General features: G+C 40.4%; 1 protein-coding gene across 1 annotated transcript in view; it reads right to left on the reverse strand.

Annotated features, from left to right (window-relative positions):
• AKNAD1 (AKNA domain containing 1) overlaps window positions 1–22,274 on the reverse strand; it is a 211,139-nt gene that overhangs the window by 20,659 nt on the left and 168,206 nt on the right. Inside the window, exons 14-16 of the mRNA XM_073592935.1 lie at window positions 15,930–16,043; window positions 9,235–9,367; window positions 7,155–7,272 (exon numbers count right to left, since the gene is read on the reverse strand). Of these exons, the coding sequence (XP_073449036.1) occupies window positions 7,155–7,272; window positions 9,235–9,367; window positions 15,930–16,043 (365 nt within the window). The remainder of the gene's footprint in view (window positions 1–7,154; window positions 7,273–9,234; window positions 9,368–15,929; window positions 16,044–22,274) is intronic.

Here is a 22,274-nt window from a genome sequence, read left to right on the forward strand (position 1 = left end):
ATCCACGACAGTCCTGGGACATAGAGCTCCCCAGGTTCCTCATATGCTTCCTTCCCGTCCGGCAGGAAACACAAAACTGAAGGGGAAGGCCTGGAGGACCTCCTTTTAACCATTTGGGTGAATGTGTTTCCTGTCCCGGAGGGAGGAGCCCTATATCTCAGAGGCTGTCCTGGAAGACGATAAGAGAAAAATACACTTTATCTGTTTTGCTGAAAAAAAAACAACTTTTTACAGACCTGAATATCTGAAGCACACATGACATACACAGCTGAATATAATGAGTCAGAGGAGAGACTTGGTCATCTCCCAAACACCTTCTCTCTGCTTAGTGCTGCTCCATAAGGATTGTAAGAATTCTAATTAGGAAAAGACTGCTGTTGCGCTCTTTTTAAAAAAACTCATAATGCTCTATCAAGCGTTCACTCTAAGTTTCATGTTTATTTGTAATATTAAGGTTTTATATTTATATATGGTTAAGAATATAACATTTAAATACCTATTTATAAAAAACAGGGTTAGCATGTACAATATTTGCTTATTTATAGAAAGGAAATAAATGAAAATTCCCTATAAGTTATCTTTTGTAAAATGGCTTTTACATACAAAATAACACAAATCAAAATTTATAATAAGAAAGAATAACTAATTCATGTGATAAAACCTATACCCGATTGAAAAGTTTTTCTTGAACAGAGGAGGCGGAACCTAGCGGAGCAGACATGCATTGTTAGAGCTCCACACCGCTGAGGAGAGAAGAGAAGGACAAAGCGGAGCCTGCAGGCTCAAAAGGTATCCATTTGAACCTTTTTGCCCCAGGGAATAAACTGTGAAAGTTTGGGCAGGAAATATGGTACTGGGAGGAAACCGTGGCAGAAATAAAAATCACCTCACAAAGAGCTCACAGGCACTCACTGCAGCTGAAGCAGCTCCAGTCACCTCACAAGATACAGCATCAGGGCGCTCTCACAGACAGAAAATGTCACAGCAAGACTCTCCATTTGAGTCAGATACAGAACAAATCCTCTCACAAACTTCTCCACAAGACTCCTCAGCATCCCCAGTAATATTATTACAATTTGAAAAGATGCTTCATAAGGCTTTAAAACAAACCTCAGACCAAATAACAAAAAGCCTAACCAAAGAAATAAGAGAGCTGGGAAACCACACCGCAGCCTTAGAAATAAAAATGGATGAAATTGAAATTACAACCCAAGAAAATATAACAGAATTGGAACAATTAAAAAAAGAGAATTTGATACTTCAAACTAAGCTCGAAGATTACGAAAATAGAGCCAGACGTTCAAACTTGCGCATAAGGGGAATACCTGAAACTGTGACAGACCTGCAATCTACTATTACTGCTCTATTACAAGAACTAAAGCCAGATATCCCTATTGAACGTTTAGAACTGGACAGAGTACACAGAGCCCTCACAGCCAAAAAGAAAGATGGACCCCCACGTGATATAATCACAAAATTTCATTATTACAGAACGAAAGAACAAATACTAATTGCTGCAAGAGAAAAAAAGGAACTTAATTTTCAAGGACACAATTATCAAATTTTTGCTGACCTATCCCAACTTACTATTACTAAAAGACGATCCATGAAACCCCAACTAATGGAACTGCAACGCCACAACATTATGTATCAATGGGGCTTCCCCTTTTCAGTCAGATTTAACTACCAAGGTACAATTTACAGAAGCAGATCAGCAGATGAACTACAACAAACCCTTTTAAAATTAAATCTGACAGAACCCACAAGCAGCAACACTCCCACACGCAGAAGAATGGCATCATCTTCACCTTCAGGCAGCACCCAGAAAATTTCAGAACAAAATGGGAATCATCATTCTCACAAAAGAGGCCGTTATGCCACATCATCCATGGACCAAGAAGATTCAATGGACTGACATCCTAATTCCTGATATCTCTTCATTTATTATACTAAGAGATGGTTCTCTATAAAAAACCTATATTTATAACTGAATGTAACTGCATTCTGATAGTCACACACTGTGTGGGATCATGTTACATTCCAGTTATATTTCTTATTACTTCTGATTCATATAGCCTTAGAATATATAAGTGAAATAAGAAAATTCTTGTTCAGTTATATATTATCAGGAAATAACAATAGATTTATTACTTTTTAGGACAAATATGTTCAATAACCCAGAAGTAATGGAAGCTTTTTCTTACTTTTCTTAAAACAAATATATTATTACCTAACTAGTTCCTAGAATTATGTTTTTGTTTATTCTAATCTGAAGCAATACAACCTCAATTTTATGAGTTAACATATCTAAACAGTTACATATGAATAAAATATGTAATTGTTTACTCTAAAAGGGTTAAAATCCCGAAATAATTCAAACTATCTTCATCAATACGAAAGTTATTAACAGTACCTTTCTAACTGAATTATTTAGCCTAGGGCAAGACTAACCATATACAACCACCCTGGAATAAATAATTGTAACAAAAACTATATTCTGCACTCCAATTAATGAAACATCATTTTGATGTCTTTTGACATAGCACTTCTCTCCTGTAAGCGGAAGATCCGTGTACCCCCATTAGCCCTCCTCATTCTCCGAACCATATTATGTGGGAGTGTGACGAAGGCACTTATTCCCCTGAGAGAGATATTTATTCTCTTTCACAGGTAAATTGTGATTACTTGCAAAAAATAATTTATACAATGTATTATCTAATCTCATATGTTTTTTGTTTACTCTTTACTCCAGAATTCACTGGTTTCTTTTCTATCTATTCATCTCTTCAGTCCACACAGGTTGATCTGCGCAGTCAGCTCTGCATAACAAAAAGTAAGTCAAAACTATTTTATCTATTGCCATGGCACCACTGAATATACTTTCCCTGAATGTTCAGGGAATAAATGTCCCTCAAAAAAGGACCAAAGCCTTCCGTACTTTCCATAACAAGAAGGCTCACATAGTATGCCTCCAAGAAACACACTTCACCAAAGATTCTACTCCAAAATATATTTCTCCTTTTTATCAACAAATTTACACGGCTTCTGCCTGTACCAAGCAAAGGGGAACTCTAATTGCATTTCACCGATCCACACCATTCACCTTATCATCAGAAATTAAAGACCCAGAAGGTAGATACCTGATACTCATGGGTTATATAATGGATACAGCAATCACGGTGATTTCCTACTACGCTCCTAACAAACAACCTACACCATTCCTCTCACATATATTACAAGTTATTAATACACACAAAATAGGAACAGTGATAATGTGTGGGGATTCGAACCAGGTCCTCCTCCCATTTCTAGATAAATCACCTTTTACACCATCCAAAATAACCTCTAGATTACCTTTTTCTCAACTTCTTTCCAAATACAATCTGGTAGATTCGTGGAGAGAAAGTAACCCAATGAAAAAGAAATTCACTTATTTCTCGCACCCTCATCAAACCTTCACCAGAATAGATCATATTTTTCTAACAATAGGAATGATACCAGAAATTATTGCATCAGATATAATTCCGATTCCGTGGTCTGACCATAATGCAGTATACACTACTATAGCCTCAGCCATGACCCAACGTGGTACTTACCGGACATAATGCTCAAACACCCACTACATCAGATGGCCATTGAACAAGCTTTAAAGGAATACATATCAATTAATAATACAACAGACATCTCCCCAATAACACTGTGGGAAGCTCATAAGCCTGTCTTGCGTGGTACAATACAAAGACAAATGGCACTATTTAAACGGGAACGCAAAAATCTAGCAAAAAAACTAGAACTCAATTTTAATGCAGCCTACATATCATTTCAAGATAATCCATCTCAGAGTACAAAATCTCATCTGGAAAAATCTAGATTGGAATACGATCTATTTCTCACTGAGTCAGTTGATAAATCCCTCAAACGCTCCAAACACAATTTCTACATGAATACAAACAAACCAGGTACATATTTGGCTCGGGCATTAAATTCAACTAACAAATCTTTCAAACCAATACGTTTGAAATTATCAAAAAATGTTTACACTTGTAATCCAGTTAAAATAGTCCATAAATTTCACTCACATCTCGCAACTTTATACAAGACAAACAATGAATTTAATCCTACAGAGGCTGAATCCTTCTTCTCAAAAATAAGCTTACCTGAGTTATCTCAGAATCAAAAAAGCAGTTTGGATGAGCCTATAACTATAGATGAAGTTGCTAACGCCATAAAAGACCTAAAACTTAACAAAAGACCAGGCCCAGACGGCTACTCGGCTTTATACTATAAAACATTCTCAGAAATACTCTCTCCCATTCTCACTGAAACTTTTAACAAACTTCTAGATGGACATTCTTTTCGGCAAGAAACACTAATGGCAATTGTTTGTATGATCCCAAAACCCCTTTCTGATGATACTTCCTGTGTGAATTATCGGCCTATCTCTCTGTTAAACCTCGATATTAAATTATTAGCAAAAATAATAGCAAAACGCCTCAATAGCATTATAGGAAAATTAATACATAGAGATCAAGTAGGCTTCATGCCAAATAGACAGGCAGGCGATAATATACGCAGGGCAGTGTTATTGGCACATATTGCTAAAAAACGGAAAATCCCCTTATGTTTTCTATCTCTCGATATTAAGAGGGCATTTGACACAGTATCCTGGCAATATATGCAATATTCATTACAAAAATGGGGTTTTGGACCCCACTTTTTAACATGGATCAAAGCATTATATAATAAACCCAAAGCCTATATAAAATATGCTGGATACAAATCTGAAGCCTTTAATATCGAAAGAGGTACCCGACAGGGTTGCCCATTATCTCCCTTATTATTTGCCCTTATACTCGAACCCATGGCCCAATACATCAGAACAAACCAAACTATAACTGGCATTGAAGTAGGAGGTATTACACACAAATTATGTATATTTGCAGACGATATAATACTTTTTCTATCATCACCACAGGTCTCTGGTCCTAACTTAATACCAGCTCTTGATGGATTTGCAGCCCTATCCGGCCTTATGATTAATCCTAAGAAATGCCTAGTGCTTAATATTTCACTCACAAACATGGAATTGATCCCGGCTAGGGCTGCACTCCCATTCACATGGGCAGAAAAATCAATCCCATATCTTGGAATTCATTTAACAGCATCTCATTCTGACTTATTCTCAACCAATTATCCTCCTGTATTAAGACAGATCACAAATCTAATAAAACAATGGTCGCAACTTCCTTTATCCTGGATAGGGAAGATTAATGCAATCAAAATGACTATTCTACCCAAATTGCTTTATCTATTCAGAGTCCTCCCTATTCCAATTCCTTCCTATTTTTTGAGAATAGTACAAAAAAGAGCAACTTCGTTTATATGGGGCTCTTCTAAACCACGTATACCTATACACACACTACATCTTCCCAAAAATAAAGGAGGCCTGGGATACCCTAATTTTACTAACTACTACAGAGCAGCACATTTAGCCAGTCTGTCCAAATACCATGCAAAACAGGAAATCCCATTATGGGTATTTATAGAGGCTTCAGAAAATGACCCTCTATTAATATCAAATTTATTATGGCTTGATCCTAAAGACCGCTTTAAAATTCATAATCCCATAACTAAACACTTCTTATCTCTCTGGGATAAACTAAAAACCAAATATCAGTTACAATCTCCACACAATCCTCTCCTTTCTTTTATCAGAAATCCGGCCTTTTATCCGGCATGGATCTACCCAAATTCTTTTAAAGCTTGGACAACATCAGGCATTCAGACACTAAATGACTTCATAGCATCTAAATCATTCCTTTCATTCCCATCGCTTAAAGAAAAATATGATCTACCAAACTCTGAGATATTTAGATATCTCCAAATCAAAAATTTCTATACACCATTCCTAAAGGGGGATACACCATTATCCCAATTATCCATTTTTGAATCAATCTGTACAAAAGATCCATTTGCTAAAGGTACAATTTCATCACTTTATAATCAATTATATGGAGTAGCAAATCTTAATAGACCCTCTTACGTTCAGAGGTGGGAGGAGGACCTGGGACGAACTTTAGAAGACACGGACTGGTCTAACATATGGCTCACATCTAAGTCATCTTCACCCAACATCTTAGCACTGGAGACAAATTATAAAGTCCTAACTCGCTGGTACCTTGTACCCGCTAGAGTGGCAAAATATTCACCTAATACCTCAGCTCTTTGTTTTCGAGGATGCCCAGAAATAGGCACATATTTACACATATGGTGGACGTGCCCAGTAATCCAAACCTTCTGGAAGGAAGTCTTCGTGATTGCATCTAAAATATTTAAAAAAATAATACAACCAGATCCATATTTAACTTTACTTAATCTAAAACCAGAATGGTTAACACTCTCTCAATTCAAACTTATGATCCAACTAATAACGGCTGCAAAACAAACAGTGGCTAAGGCATGGAAATCTCCTACATTGGTACTAGCAGAAACAATTCACAAAATGAATAATACAATGTCCCATGCTAAGATGGTAGCCATCGATCAAAATCAAATTCCAAAATTTGAAAAACTTTGGCATCCTTGGATAAAACAACAGTTCCTGTCAAACTTCAATGACTCTGTCCTGTTGCCATGGTAACAGATTAAATGACTTACAGAGACACCCATTCTAAGGCTTCAAAGAGAACTAAAAAGAATAATAAACTGACGGGCGGGACAACCTTGTGGACCATACCTCTACCTTTCAACCCTTTTTCTTCTTTCTCTTTCCTTTTCTCCACCTTACGATTAAAGCTCATTATCAGAATTTTTTTGACCTATATACACTCTACTTGTAAACAATATGTATAGTAGGTATAAATCATTTAAATACCTACAAAAGTAACTAAGGAAATTATATATATCTTTAATTTAGGTTTACGTGAACCCAATGTTTAATATTTGAAATTTCATGATATTTACCTATATAAACCCTACTGTAAAACAATGAGCTTACTTTATAGATCCTTGTAAACTTACTTTATGTATCTTTATAACATTGTATACTCAATAAACTTCTTTTGACAAGGAAAAGTTTTTCTTTTCAAATATAAAATAGAGCAAATAACACATATTAATATAGAAAAAAAACTTGAAAGTCATAACACTGTTACCTTTAAATCAGAATCTAGACGGCTCTCTTTTACATATGGCCAGTGTTTTCTCTGCAAGTTGGATGTAACTGGAGCAGCAAGCTGTGAATGACTTGAAGCTGAAGATTGCACACTGTACCTGCAACACAAACATTATGGATGTACAAACACTAAAAATACGTTTTTCAGCAAGTGGTAAATGTACTCTAAAGCTGAGCTTTAGCAGAAGCTAACTAGTGTGCAGAGTCAGCTGGCTGGAAATAATGTGAATAGATTATTTCAATACTGTACAATCTTTATTATGGGATGCTTCAAAATCGTACAACGCATGTCATGATGTATGACAATGTACACTGTGTTTCACTGAGTGAGCCCTAATAGCTAAATAAAACAAGTGTTTTATTAGTGCAATAATACTATTCAACAAGCTCATTATTACAACAATAGAGGGTTTACCTACTAAAATTCATAATGACCGCAGTTATTAAGTGAATATTTTATTGATTTGGTTTTAGATCTACTTTAATTTATTTGGGTAACTATGTTCCCAGAGAGGGACTGAAGGACTGTCTAACACTGCTGACTCATCATATAATTTTGTTTATGAATTAATAAAGAGATAAATATTCACCTTGAGTTCAGCTTTAAAATGTGAAAGCATGGGCCCTCTGCCCCGAAAGTAGCTTAAAGTCTAATGCTCCTACCACAATCATACAGACAAGCACTTAAAGGCTAAATTTAGTTAAAGCTAAATAATCTATCACTATGTTTTTGGGTTGTATGAGTTAAACAGAGCTTATAAAGTCTAAACAAATGCAGGTGTAGCGCCCTGCTCCTGTTGACCAGGTGCTCGCATGTAAATTTAGTTTTTGGCTGAGCTGTAACCAGCTCAGATTGAATGTATATAGTTTACTGGATCTGTTCTGGAATTGACTTGGTTGTGCAGTTCCCACTATTGCCAGTAGGTGTCACTGGTACCACAAGACAGTGTGCGAACAACAACTTAATGAAACTGTAATGAATATTCTTTTTCCAGAAACAGCCCAGTAGGAGGTTCCTGCTGCTGTGCATTCTGGGAGAGGGTATTTATGGGACAGATGCCATGTGCTTTGGGAGTCCTGACCTTGTGGCCCTTCAGGCCTGGAGGCTACGTCACTGCAGCTGTGCAAGTAGGCCCAGAAGCCTTTCTGGTGCCTACTACCGCAGAGGTGGTCCTTAGGCTGTCTTGCCTGCTAGGAAGAAACCGAGCCAAGCTGAGGAAATCCAGGGGAGGACCCTTGCTGGAGAGAGCCAGGATGAAGGCTGGTCTCTCACAAGGGCCTGGTAACTTACTTGGAGGACGCATCTATCTCTAACCTATTCTCACAGTACTGCCGGGTCCGCTTAAAGGTTCTGGTACTGTGAAGAAGCTGCTCCACAATTCAGTCAAGGTAACTAACTGTCTGGCTGCTAAGTTTGTGAGAGAGACTTATCCAGGCGTATACTGGCTGCTAAGTCTGTAAGAGAGGCTTGTCAAGACATCTTGCAGGTTGCTAGATCTGTGGCAGAGATCTACCCAGCCATACAAGATTTACAGAGAGAAAGCTGTGTTTTGTCCCTTATTCTGAAGAGTCTGTAAGTGATCTGCTACAAGAGAAAAAAAAGGTATCTGCAACTCCCCTTCAACCTATTTACTGCTACTTCTTTCAAGTTTTTTTCATTAAATCATTGAAGAAAAAAAAGAACTAAGTAACTGGTGCATACATTGGTGGACGCAAGGCCCAATATAGACTAAGTCTCTGATATGGTGAACTGTGGGTAAGGGGTGATGGCAAAGACTCAATTTAAACCAGCAGCTCCTTCGGGGGTCAGTGCTACACAGGGAAACGCACAAAGTTCATGGAGAAATAGTCCCCTGAGAAAAGAACCAAGGTAAAACCTTGGCACTATACAGCCATAATACCCCAACAATATTGTCATACAATTTAAACTACTCCCACTATTAGATCGATTTCAACATCCTCAAGCAAAAAAGTTTTGCAGTTTGGAATTGTTCATTCACACAATTAAGAGCATTACATTGATTAGAAGAGTGACAATTTTTACATGCATTTCAGTTTACCTGCTTAAATGCATGTACTGTCTGTCCATATCGTACTTGCTGAGATCTGGCCGGTTTGTAAGGCTAACTTGGTTTTGTAAATCACCTAGAATTCTGGATCTAGATGCGCCATATGGCTTCTGTTTGTGCAATGCTGCAAAAACATAACAATATAGGCATATTACTACATTCTAAATACGCAATACAGAATATGACAAATGTTCCATTTTAACCACCTGCAAGATTAAAGAAAGGAAAGCAGGCTTTCATATACACGAATATGCATGAAAATCCTTGTTAGTTTCAAAAACTCTTATTTTCTAAATTGCACCCATATATTATAACAGCACATCCCCAGGTAAAAAAACACCCTATTCCCACCCTCCTAGCACTGACACAATATTTAATTTTAAAATAAAAGCCAACATCATCAGGAAGTGACGTGAGCACTGGAGTTGGGACCGTCCCTCACTCTAGACCAGAAGAAAGAGGACCGGGGACCGATTAAGTAATGTGACTGAAGTTTTAGGTAAGTAATTGGGGCCTTTAAATATATAATTTTTTTAACCTGTTCCTGGCCAGCCGCCGCAGTTGCACTGCGGCAGAATGGTATAGGCAGGCGAAGCGCCGTTATGTTACCTCACGCGCGTGGCCGGCAGGGGGGCACGTGCCCCCCCCCGCGCTGGCCACGACAATCGGATTAGATCAGGAACCAATTAATCCCCAGGCCCAGGCCAATGAAATCTGGCCTGGACCTGGTGATCGCTCCTGACGAATGACATCCTTCCCCTGTCTGTGTAACTGTAAACACTGACAGGGGAAGTGATGTCATCTCCCTCAAGTCGGTCTTTTCTGTTCCAGACCGAGAGCATCAGAAAAGTGAGTTGCACAACACTACACTGACACCAGGTCACGTAGGCACACATTCACCCCCCGATCACCACCTGTCACTGTGTCACCCAGTACAGTAATCAGATTTTTTTTGATCGCTGTACTAGTGTCATTAGTGACACTAATCAGTGTTAGGGTAATTAGACTTAGATAGGACTAGGGACCCCCCCTAACCCCCCCAATAAAGGTTTAACCCCTTGATTACCCCATCACCTGTGATCACAGTATAAGTGTCACGGGTGATGCAGTTTAGCTAGTTATTTTTTTATAGCGTCAGGGCACCCGCCGTATTTTACCCAATAATGGTTTAACCCCCTGATCACCCGGCGGGTGATCAAAGTTAGGTTTTAGGGTCAGATAGGGTCTTTGTCGCCCCAGGCAGCGTCAGGTTAGTGCCAGTACCGCTAACACCCACGCACGCACCATACGCCTCCCTTAGTAGTATAGTGTGTGAGCAGATCAATATCTAATCTGATCAGAACTATATTAGCGTCCCCAACAATTTAGGGTTCCCAAAAATGCAGTGTTAGCGGGATCAGCCCAGATACCTGCTAGCACCTGCGTTTAGCCCCCCTGCCTAGCCCAGCCCACCCAAGTGCAGTATCGATCGATCACTGTCACTTACAAAACACTAAATACACATAACTGCAGCGTTCGCAGAGTCAGGCCTGATCCCTGCGAACGCTAACAGTTTTTTTGGTAGCGTTTTGATACAGTCACTGACAGTCAGGAGCTTTTTTACCTGTGAGTCTCACTAGTGTACCACTAAATTTAGAGCCCAAAATGGCAAATCGAAGGTAAAGTAGTGAAGAGGCCTACACGTTTCTGAGCATGAAAGATAGTGAAGAGGAAGTCACTCATCTGTCAGATTCAGGCCACTTTTTAGTCACTTGTTTAATCATCAAATTGGCGCATGTGGCACCCTGCGATCTAATCGCCGGGGCTTTCCCCAGTGGCTTGTAGATTCCCATCTTAGGCTGGGGGAGAGAGCCTGCTTGAGATGTAATAATTTGCTCGCTGTGAAGTGGAGGGATAATATGAATGTTTTCATTCTTACCTCCCTTCATGCAGACACGACTGTCCAAATTACTACGGCGACTGGTGTTGTGGAGAAACCCCTCTGTGTCCAGTAAGGCCAGACGCTGGTATAAAAAAGTGTCTGTATACTTATTTCAATTGGCTTTGCTGAACGCTCATGTGCTATACAGAGCTTCAGGACGAACTGGATACTTCCTTAAATTCCAGGAAGAGATCATCAGAGCCCTTCTGTTTCCAGACGGTGCTTTGGCCCAACTTCCCAGTGCAAATGCAGTAAGACGGCTGCATGAGGGGCATTTTCTGCATGTCCTCTCTGGTACCCCTACCCAAAGAAACCCCCAAAGAAGATGTCGTGTCTGTAGAAAGCGCAGATTTAGGCATGACACCTGCTTTTATTGTCCCTCCTGTCCTGACCAACCTGGTCTTTGGTGACTGTTTCGAACGTTATCACACACCAGTTGAGTATTAGCGTAGGGTACAGCACCACACAGTCATAGGCACACATACACAGGTTCTCGAAAGATGTGATGGCCATCACATTTTGAGAGACTCTAATCTGCAACGTTCAGTTTATAGTTTATTTACAGTTTTTATAAAAGTGAAAAAAGTGAAAAAAAAAAAACACACACACAAAAACACAAAAAAAATTAAAAATAAAAAAGCCAAAAATAGTTGTGGTTGCATTTTTCTTCTCTCTCTCTCTCTCTCTCTCTCTCTCTCTCTCTCTCTCTCTCTCTATTGTTCTCTCTCTTATCTTCGCTCTCTACTTTCCACTCTACTGTTCACTCACTATTGTTCTATATCTATCGTTCTTTCTCGGGTTTTATTTTTACTATGTTTTATTGTATTTGCTTTGCAAGTATGGTATGTTATACTGTAATGTTTGTTTTATTGTTAACCATCATTTGCTTAGCAGGTACGCCATTCAGCTGCAGCGCAGATTTATTTATCTTGACAGCAACAGCGTTTGCTCCCACGATAGATAAAGCCAAGACTCCATTGCTGTAGGAGGTGATTTCACCACCACAGTTAAAAAAAAAAAGAGCATATATGCCGAAGCATGGGCAGCAGGGGTGGAGGAGCGATTTGCTCCTACCTTTTGGGGCGAATGCCCCCATGCTTCGGCATATATATATATATTTTAGGCACAGATTGCGTTAAAAAATGATTTTTTACTAATTTTTTTTTTGTATTTGCTTTGCAGGTATGGTAAGTCTTACTATTATACTGTAATGTTACTTTGTTTTATTGTTAACCATCATTTGCTTAGCAGGTACGCCATTCAGTTGCAGCACGGATTTATTTATCTTGGCAGAAACAGCGTTTGCTCCCACGATACTTAAAGCCGTGACTCCAGCGTGACTCCAGCGCTGTAGGAGGTGATTTCACCACCACAGTTAAAAAAAGAGCATATATGTGGTATGCCCGTACTCAGGAGAAGCAACAGATTGTATTTTGAGGTGTAATTCCACATATGCCCATGGCATGTTTGAGCTATATATCATTTAGTGACAACTTTATGCAAAAAAAAAAGTTTGTCATTTTCCCGCAACTTGTGGCAATATATAAAATATTCCATGGACTCAACATGCCTCTCAGCAAATAGCTTGGGGTGTCTACTTTCCAAAATGGGATCATTTGGGGGGGGGGGGGGGTGCCATCTTGGCATTTTATGGCCTTCAAAACTGTGATAGGTAGCAAGGAGTGAAATAAAAAATTTACACCCTTAGAAATCCTGTAGGCGGTGCTTGGTTTTCGGGGCCCCGTACGTGGCTAGGCTCCCAAAAAGTCCCACACATGTGGTATCCTCATACTCAGGAGAAGCAGCAGAATTTATTTTGGGGTGCAATTCCACATATAACCATGGCATGTGTGAGCAGTGTATCATTTAGTAACAATTTTTTCTAAAAAAATTTTTTTTGTCATTATTCAATCACTTGGGACAAAAAAATTAAAATATTCAATGGGCTTAACATGCCTCTTAGCAATTTCCCTAGGGTGTCTACTTTCCAAAATCGGGTCATTTGGGGAGGTTTTGTACTGCCCTGCCATTTTAGCACCTCAAGAAATGAGATAGGCAGTCATAAACTAAAAGCTACGTAAATTCCAGAAAATGTACCCTAGTTTGTAGACGCTATAACTTTTGCGCAAACCAATAAATGTACGCTTATTGCCATTTTTTTACCAAAGACATGTGGCTGAATACATTTTGGCCTAAATGTATGACTAAAATTGAGTTTATTGGATTTAACAAAAAGAAAATAGAAAAAAAAAGAAAATATCATTTTTTTTCAAAATGTTCGGTCTTTTTCCGTTTATATTGCAAAAAATAAAAATCACAGAGGCAATCAAATACCATCAAAAGAAAGCTCTATTTGTGGGGGAAAAAAGGATGCAAATTTTGTTTGGGTACAACATTGCATGACAGCGCAATTACCAGTTAAAGCAGTGCAGTGCCTCCAGTGTCTTCTGGTCTTTGATCAGCCAAATGGTCCGGGGCTGAAGTGGTTAAAATAAAAATATAGATTAGGTACAGGGGCTGGAGTGGGCTAGGGTTCTTTCTCCTTGGAGATGAGCTTTAAAGCATATCTAAAACTAAAACATTTTTTTTTTCTATCTTGAATAGAAAGTGGTTAAAACACCTTTGCATTTTTTCTATCTCTGTCCCATTCAAGAGAATTTCCTTCGCTTTCCGTAGAAACAAAATGAAGCAAGGGGAGATCCTTCCAACATGAGGGGAAAGGCTCTCTTAGACAGTTGTCTCTGTTTAAGAGGTTAAGTTAACAGTGTTCTTTGTACTGTGGTGGTCAACTCCACCACATCTTCAAATGGAAGGTGGAGGAGCGCAAGGTTTCTAACATCCACCAGCTCTGTGATGTCGTCATGGAGGAGTGGAAGAGGACTCCAGTGGAAACCTGTGAAGCTCTGGTGAACTCCATGTCCAAGAGGGTTAAAGCAGTGCTGGAAAATAATGGTGGCCACACAAAATATTGACACTTTGGGCCCAATTTGTACGATTTCACTTAGGGGTGTACTCACTTTTGTTGCCAGCGGTTTAGATATTAATGGCTGTGTGTTGAGTTATTTTGAGGGGACAGCAAATTTACATTGTTATACAAGTTGTACACTCACTACTTTACATTGTAGCAAAGTGTAATTTATTCAGTGTTGTCACATGAAAAGATAGAATAAAATATTTACAAAAATGTGTGGGGTGTACTCACTTTTGTGACATACTGTATATATTTTATTTTTATTGTGATATTATACTGCACTTTAGGATTGACGTATTTATATTTATGTTGATATTTGCACTTTATATAGATATGAGACTAATTGTTGCACTTTGTGATAAATTGCTGCATTCTGATTGTGTGGTTCTGCAGGTGATTATCTTTAGTTATGTATGTCACTCCCTGGCTCATTGGGTCATTGGAAAAGATCCTGGGAGGAGGAAGCGGAGAGAGAGAAGATCTCAGTCACATGTCCTGTCCATGCTACCAATACCAGATCAGGAAGCAGACTATAGCAGCTGGGACAGACTTGGTGTGATATTTATCATAAACCTTCCCATGATTTTGCCTGTAACCACCATTATTTGGAATTATTTAACGTGCTCTTCCACTTGTTTTTGTGTCTCACAGTGTAATGTAAGCCATCCATGTTAGGCCGCAGCACAACTTAAAGTACAAAATCGAGGTTGGACTGGGGGAACATAGTCAGCTCAAGGCAGGATTCATGGTGGTTGAGTGATGAAGGACTCTGATAGAGAGTTGGTCTGTAGGGTTCAAGACACATCCCTCCTGGGTGGCTTGGCTAATGTTACCAGCCCTCAACTGCAGCTCATGGGCGTGCCTGGAACCACGAATTAGCAAGGCATAGGAAATGTTCATGTATAATATGTGGTTTCTGTCCTTGACCTATGGCAAAGTGTGCCATTTACCCTGTGAGTGTAATTGACATCTGGTAGGAGGGCTTAAGTTATATGCTTTCCCCTCCTGTAATGCAAAACTGGATCCCTGATCAACAGCCCGGCTTGGATAACATAACGAATGGTAGTAGTCTCTTCCTCTGAGTAAGACCCCTAGCAAGCCACTGTGACTTCTGGTTGCTAGGGGAGCTTAGAACTAAAACAAAATGTTCTCATTGGAAAATGTTCCCTTTATAACTGTTGCGCTGACAACTTCTAATTTTTGATTCTCATCACTTTTTGGTCACCAAGACAGAGCTCACCAGGACAAGTAGAAAGAGTGACTATCTCTAGTGGAGGCACAGACAGCAAAAAAATATGACAAGGTACTAACCCCTCACCCCTATAGCCAAAGCAAAAAAAAAAAAAACACATTAAAGCTCAGGTTTAGCAAAAGAAATAAAATCACACTGCATGTAAAATGTTCTGTGAAAGGGGGAGAGTCTGCTTTATTACTGGATTCTCTTGCACATTCAGATCCTGTTACATGCAAAGTAACTATTTTTCCATCACAGCACTGGAAGTTCAGCATCAGGAAGAGGACCATGCATCCTGCAAAGATTTCATTTAATGCATGCCTGAGAAGGGGTTTATATTTGTTTTATGTGCTATGTGCTGGGATTAAGAATTCTGGTGCTTTACAGTGATATTGGGACAATATGAAACCAAACAAGACTCTACTAAGAAGCAGGTGAGCAGGTTCACAAAAAAAAACACATTTGATTACATATCAGGAACCAATGTTCAGTTACTCAGTAAATACCCAATAAAGAGGCCTGGGTAAGATTAGACTATGAACACATAAAAGCTGTTTTACCTTTATCTGTCGTTAATATGTTTGAGTTCAGCAATGTACTTTGATTTCCAGCAGAAAATCTTCCGTTTTTGTATTTATTCCAAGATGGACTTGATGATACTACAGGGGTGAAACCTGAAAAAGAAAATCCACATAAATGTAATACCATTAGCTAATATAAAGTAAGACAATAATGTTCAGTTCTACATTTCTACATTTGGGTTAGACTGACAGGAAGAAATGAATGTAAACTGAAACATATAGAGTTTAAAGCGGAGTTCCACCCAAAAGTGGAAGTTGCGCTCATCTGATTCCTCTCCCACTCCGGTGCCACATTTGGCACCTTTTGGGGGGAGGGGGGAGAGGATACCTGTCTTTCACAGGTATCCTGTCCCCACTTCCGGGAGCCTGCGCTGTGGCCCTTGACGTCACCGCTCGGCTCCCTCCTCTTTCCCCCACCGCCGGGCCAATAGGAGAGAGAAGTGGAGTCTTGCGCATGCGCAATAGGGTTCCCGGCGTGAAGCCGTAAGGCTACACTGCCGGGTTCCCTTAACCGCAATGGCAGCGGCAGCACCCGACAGCTGATGGAAACATCAGCTGCAGGTGCCGACATCGCTGGACTCCAGGACAGGTAAGTGTCCCATTATTAAAAGGCAGCAGCTGCAGTATGTGCAGCTGCTGGCTTGTAATTTTTGAAGCGGTGGGCGGACCTCCACTTTAAGGGATCTGATTTGTAACATTATAATAACAAGAAAAGAAGGAGAGCAAAGTGAATGCAAACCTAAGGCTCCATTCACATCTAAGCGTTTTCATGACCCCAAGTACACCCCGCACCCAAGCAGTGCACTTTTTTGTGCACGTCAAAATTGTGAAAAGATCAATGTGTTTGTCACGCGTAGGACAGGTCATTTAAATTAATGGGCTGCACTACATGTTTAGTGCAAAAATATGCATTCACACAATGCTCAGGTGTGAATTCAGCCTAACTCAAACCTGTCTGAAGTTCAGCTTTATTCCACGGGAAGCAGCGCAGGGTTATGATGCCATCAAGCCCGTCCAGAGCGCCAGAACGGATTGACTAGGTAGGGGTAAGCCGTCTTACTGGACAGTGCAAGGGTGCTCTTTTAAAAGCCAGAGTGCTGTTTCCTGGCCCTAGTATTATACTGCTGCTGACTGGTTTCTGCTGATTGCTGTTGACAAGTCTGCTCCTCAGTTTCTCTCTCCTTTCTGCATGGCTGTGGTATTAATCAGATCGTATTATTTTTATCCATTGCTGCAGCTCTCTCTTCCATTCCCTGGAACTGCTGCTATATTCTGTATTCTGCTGCCCTCCGTCAATCCCTCTTTACCCACAAAAGCCACAAGAGATATTTCTTGCTCCAGTGATGATCGTTGACCGTCTCCACACGCCTCCCATTCTAAGGCTAAATCAAAACGGCTTCATATGGCTTCATTCTTTGTCAGCTTCTTTTAGTCCTTCTTCCTGACATCACCAGGGGAGTTCAGCCTTTAGCTGTAGCCAGTTTGCCCCCAAAGAGCAGATGGACAATGCCTGTTGGGCTTGTGGAGCAGAGTCTATAGTTTTGCGAGACTTGCTTTATAGAAGCGTCTCAGAAAGGGCAGACAGTAAATAAGGGTATCAAGTCCTACATTTAGAAAGTAGTGGAGGACACGATAAAGATATAATAGCATTGAGTATTTTGAGTCCCCCCGATAAACCATGTAATGTCCCCAGTTAGAAGCATTTAACAAAATCGGTTTGGAATGAGGCTTTTAAGGCACACATCAGAACACAGATTATAAAAATCATACAAATTTTATTGAACAAATCCCATTAAAATAACACATTGCTCAGGTTCCAACACGTTTTGAGATATTACATTACCAAAACTGAGATATATAATGCAATGCCACCCATTTTATGTGGGGTATTACATTATATATACACTATATTACCAAGAGTATTGGGAGGCCTGCCTTTACACGCACAAGAACTTTAATGGCATTTCAGTCTTAGTCTGTAGGGTTAAATATTGAGTTGGCCCACCCTTTGCAGCTATAACAGCTTCAACTCTTCAGGAAAAGCTGTCCACAAGGTTTAGGAGTGTGTCTATGGGAATGTTTGACCATTCATCCAGAAGCGCATTTGTGACGTGAGGCATTGATGTGGACGAGAAGACCTGGCTCGCAGTCCCCGCTCTAATTTATCCCAAAGGTGTTCTCTCGGGTTGAGGTCAGGACTCTGTTCAGGCCAGTCAAGTTCCTCCACCCCAAAAGTGCTCATCCATGAACCCTACGGACTAAGACTGGGATGCCATTAAAGTTCATGTGTGTGACAGGAGTCACCTTGGGCGGAGGGCCCGTGGAAACCAGAATCCCTTGGAGAGGTTGGGAAACCATTGTTTCAGGCCCCCATGCACCTCCTATGTCTAAGCTACCCTGTCAATTAGAGGCACAGGGTGACCGAGAACCCCAGTCTGATCTGTACTAATCGGACTCACTGTATAACCACACTGGAATGTTGTGTATATATATATATATTGTATATTGTCTCATACATAGTCTGGTGTGCTTTCTGTTGGGTCGTTTGGGGTGTGGCTGTATTCCATTGTTCTATTGTTTGTGTCTGCCTTGTGAGCAAAGTATTATGGGATGTATGTCTATGTGATTAGCTGTGAGAGGGGAGGGGGGAATTCCTCCAGCAGCCCCAAAGACAGTCTACTGATGAGAAGTTGACTACACCTGTGTCATGCTACTGGTGGAGGTAAAGTCTACCCCGCCCTGTTTCATTATGCAAAGGAGGGGGGCTTGTCCCCTGAGTGTATCTCTATGTAACTGTGTTCAAATAAACAGTTCTTGAGCCAGCAGCCAAAACGAGTACTGCCTAGTTTGTAGTTGCAAGCGTTTTGCGGTATATGACGAGGGTTTGGTTCTAAAGTCGAGTCGGTTCTTAGCTCACACCCAGAGGAAGATTCAGTGGGCTCAAGTCTGCAAGGTATAAAGCTTTTGGCAAAGTTTATATAAGCAAGCATGGTGTTCTATACCATTTTCAGGGGGAACTCTCTTTGGCAAAATTTTGGGGACACTATATGCCAGGTGACTGGAGCGAAATCTGCTCCCCTAAGAATGGAAGCAGCATTTTCAGTTCTTTTGTGCGAGCAGTCAAACAGTTCAAAGGTTCACACTTCTATTGCCCAGGCAAAGAGTACTACCGTTTTCTGTGGCATGCTGGCTGCAATTTCTTCGGGGACCAGTCTAAGTCTAAAGGTTCTCAGCCCTCTAAAGCAACAGGAAAATCTTCTAATGATCTGCCCGCCAAGAGACTCTTGGTGGGGGCAAGGTTGGCCCATTTTGGTGAAATCTGGGCAGACAGAATTTTTGATTCCTGGCTTCTAAGGGTAATACGCAAGGGTTTCACCTTCAATTCCAGAACCCTCCTCCAAGGTCCTCTTTGTATAAACAAAAGTTCCAGCATCTGCAAAGAAATAGTAATTTCTGGAATTACAACAAAAGTTTCACCAGTGCTAAACTACGAAGATGTAGAAGGAGTGAACCCTCATTGGATGTGAACTGAACCCAGTGCAGCTGACCAGCTAACATAACTGGAAGATATGACATACAACACAAAAGGATTTTCATTTACCAAACCCCCCCAGAGAGAGGCGATGAGCGGTTCCTTGGTCCGGATTGGGATCTCTCGGTGCAGCAGAATTATTGGCGCCTCCTATGCTCCACCATTTCATCAGCTCCTCACTGCTCCATGGACCTCCAGTGAAACCGTAGTCTCTTTTAAATTTTATACCCTTTTATCAATCATCACAGTATTGGTTCTTTCATCCAGTCTTAGATATCCACCTTCCTAACAGCCAGAAAAGTTTCTACGAAGTCCACAGAAATTTGAAGCCTTTGCTTCCCAGCATCATTTTTTCTTTCAGTCTTCTTCAGTGGCCAATGTGCTTAGTTATCTTCAGGCAGAGCTGGATGCTGGATTGAGCTATAACACTGAAAGTGCATGTATTTGCATTGTTGGCCCTTACAGATAAATTGTGGTTAAGAGAGCCCCTAGTGAATCGATTTCTAAAAGCAGCAATCAAGATTTGTCCTTCTATCCATTGGATTTTCCGAAGTGGAATCTGCCAATAATTTTTAAAAGGTTGAGTACGCCTTTCTTTCCAGATTCAGAGAGCTCTCTCCTCACTCTGAAGATGGTTTATCCAACAGCAATATTTTTAGCAAGATGAGTTTTGGATATTAGCTTTTCCTGTAAGGAACCATACTGCACCTTTAATTCCAGATAGTGTTGTATTAGGGCCATCTAATAGAAAAGACAAACGTCCGTCAGAGCAGAACAGTAGAGAGTGGAATCCATGTCCCTCATCAAGTAAATACAATCCACAACAATGTAAAGACATACAGTGTGGACGGAAAGTATTCAGACACCCTTAAATTTTTCACTCTTTGTTATATTGCAGCCATTTGCTAAAATCATGTAAGTTCATTTTTATTCCTCATTAATGTACACACAGCACCCCATATTGACAGAAAAACACAGAATTGTTGACATTTTTGCAGATTTATTAAAAAAGAAATACTGAAATATCACATGGTCCTAAGTATTCAGACCCTTTGCTGTGATACTCATATTTAACTCAGGTGCTGTCCATTTGTTCTGATCATCCTTGAGATGGTTCTACACATTCATTTGAGTCAAGCTGTTTGATTATACTGATTGGACTTGATTAGGAAAGCCACACACCTGTCTACATAAGACCTTACAGCTCACATTGCATGTCAGAGCAAATGAGAATCATGAGGTCAAAAGGAACTGCCTGAAGAGCTCAGAGACAGAAATGTGGCAAAGCACAGATCTGGCCAAGGTTACAAAAACATTTCTGCTGCACTTAAGGTTCCTAAGAGCACAGTGGCCTCCATAATCCTTAAATGGAAGACGTTTGGGATGACCAGAACCCTTCCTAAAGCTGGCCGTCCGGCCAAACTGAGCTATCAGGGGAGAAGAGCCTTGGTGAGAGAGGTAAAGAAGAACCCAAAGATCATTGTGGCTGAGCTCCAGAGATGCAGTCAGGAGATGGGAGAAAGTTGTAGAAAGTCAACCATCACTGCAGCCCTCCACCAGTCGGGGCTTTATGGCAGAGTGGCCCGACGGAAGCCTCTCCTCAGTGCAAGACACATGAAAGCCCGCATGGAGTTTGCTAAAAAAACACCTGAAGGACTCCAAGATGGTGAGAAATAAGATTCTTTGGTCTGATGAGACCAAGATAGAACTTTTTGGCCTTAATTCTAAGCGGTATGTGTGGAGAAAACCAGGCACTGCTCATCACCTGTCCAATACAGTCCCAACAGTGAAGCATGGTGGTGGCAGCATCATGCTGTGGGGGTGTTTTTCAGCTGCAGGGACAGGACGACTGGTTGCAATCAAGGGAAAGATGAATGTGGCCAAGTACAGGGATATCCTGGACGAAAACCTTCTCCAGAGTGCTCAGGACCTCAGACTGGGCTGAAGGTTTACCTTCCAACAAGACAATGACCCTAAGCACACAACTAAAATAAGTGGCTTCACAACAACTCCATGACTGTTCTTGAATGGCCCAGCCAGAGCCCTGACTTAAACCCAATTAAGCATCTTTGGAGAGACCTAAAAATGGCTGTCCACCAACGTTTACCATCCAACCTGACAGAACTGGAGAGGATCTGCAAGGAGGAATGGCAGAGGATCCCCAAATCCAGGTGTGAAAAACTTGTTGCATCTTTCCCAAACAGACTCATGGCTGTATTAGATCAAAAGGGTGCTTCTACTAAATACTGAGCAAAGGGTCAGAATACTTAGGACCATGTGATATTTCAGTTTTTCTTTTTTATTAAATCTGCAAAAATGTTAACAATTCTGTGTTTTTCTGTCAATATGGGGTGCTGTGTGTACATTAATGAGGAAAAAAAATGAACTTAAATGATTTTAGCAAATGGCTGCAATATAACAAAGAGTGAAAAATTTAAGGGGGTCTGAATACTTACCGTCCCCACTGTAATTTGAGGTACATACAGGAACAAGTTAAATTGGTCTCTAGCGGTTCCCAAATAAAAATCCCATACTAAAAGCAGGACATTGTAAGAGGGTTCGCCTATATGGATAATATGATATTCATAAGAGAAAGTATAAAGACAAGGAAAATAAGGGTTAGGAATGCCTTTAGGGGCAGATGGACCTCAGTCTCCAATAGAGGCAGCAAAAAGTGCCTTACCCTCATCTGAGTACACAAACATGTTCCAATACGCCCATGCTTTAGTGTATTGTTCTCTTTTGTTTTGGGCCGTGAGAACCAGATCTTCTAGAGCATTAACGTCCCTGAT

The sequence above is a fragment of the Aquarana catesbeiana genome, linkage group LG07 (assembly GCF_042186555.1).
Source record: "Aquarana catesbeiana isolate 2022-GZ linkage group LG07, ASM4218655v1, whole genome shotgun sequence".
NCBI classification, from domain to species: Eukaryota; Metazoa; Chordata; class Amphibia; order Anura; family Ranidae; genus Aquarana; species Aquarana catesbeiana.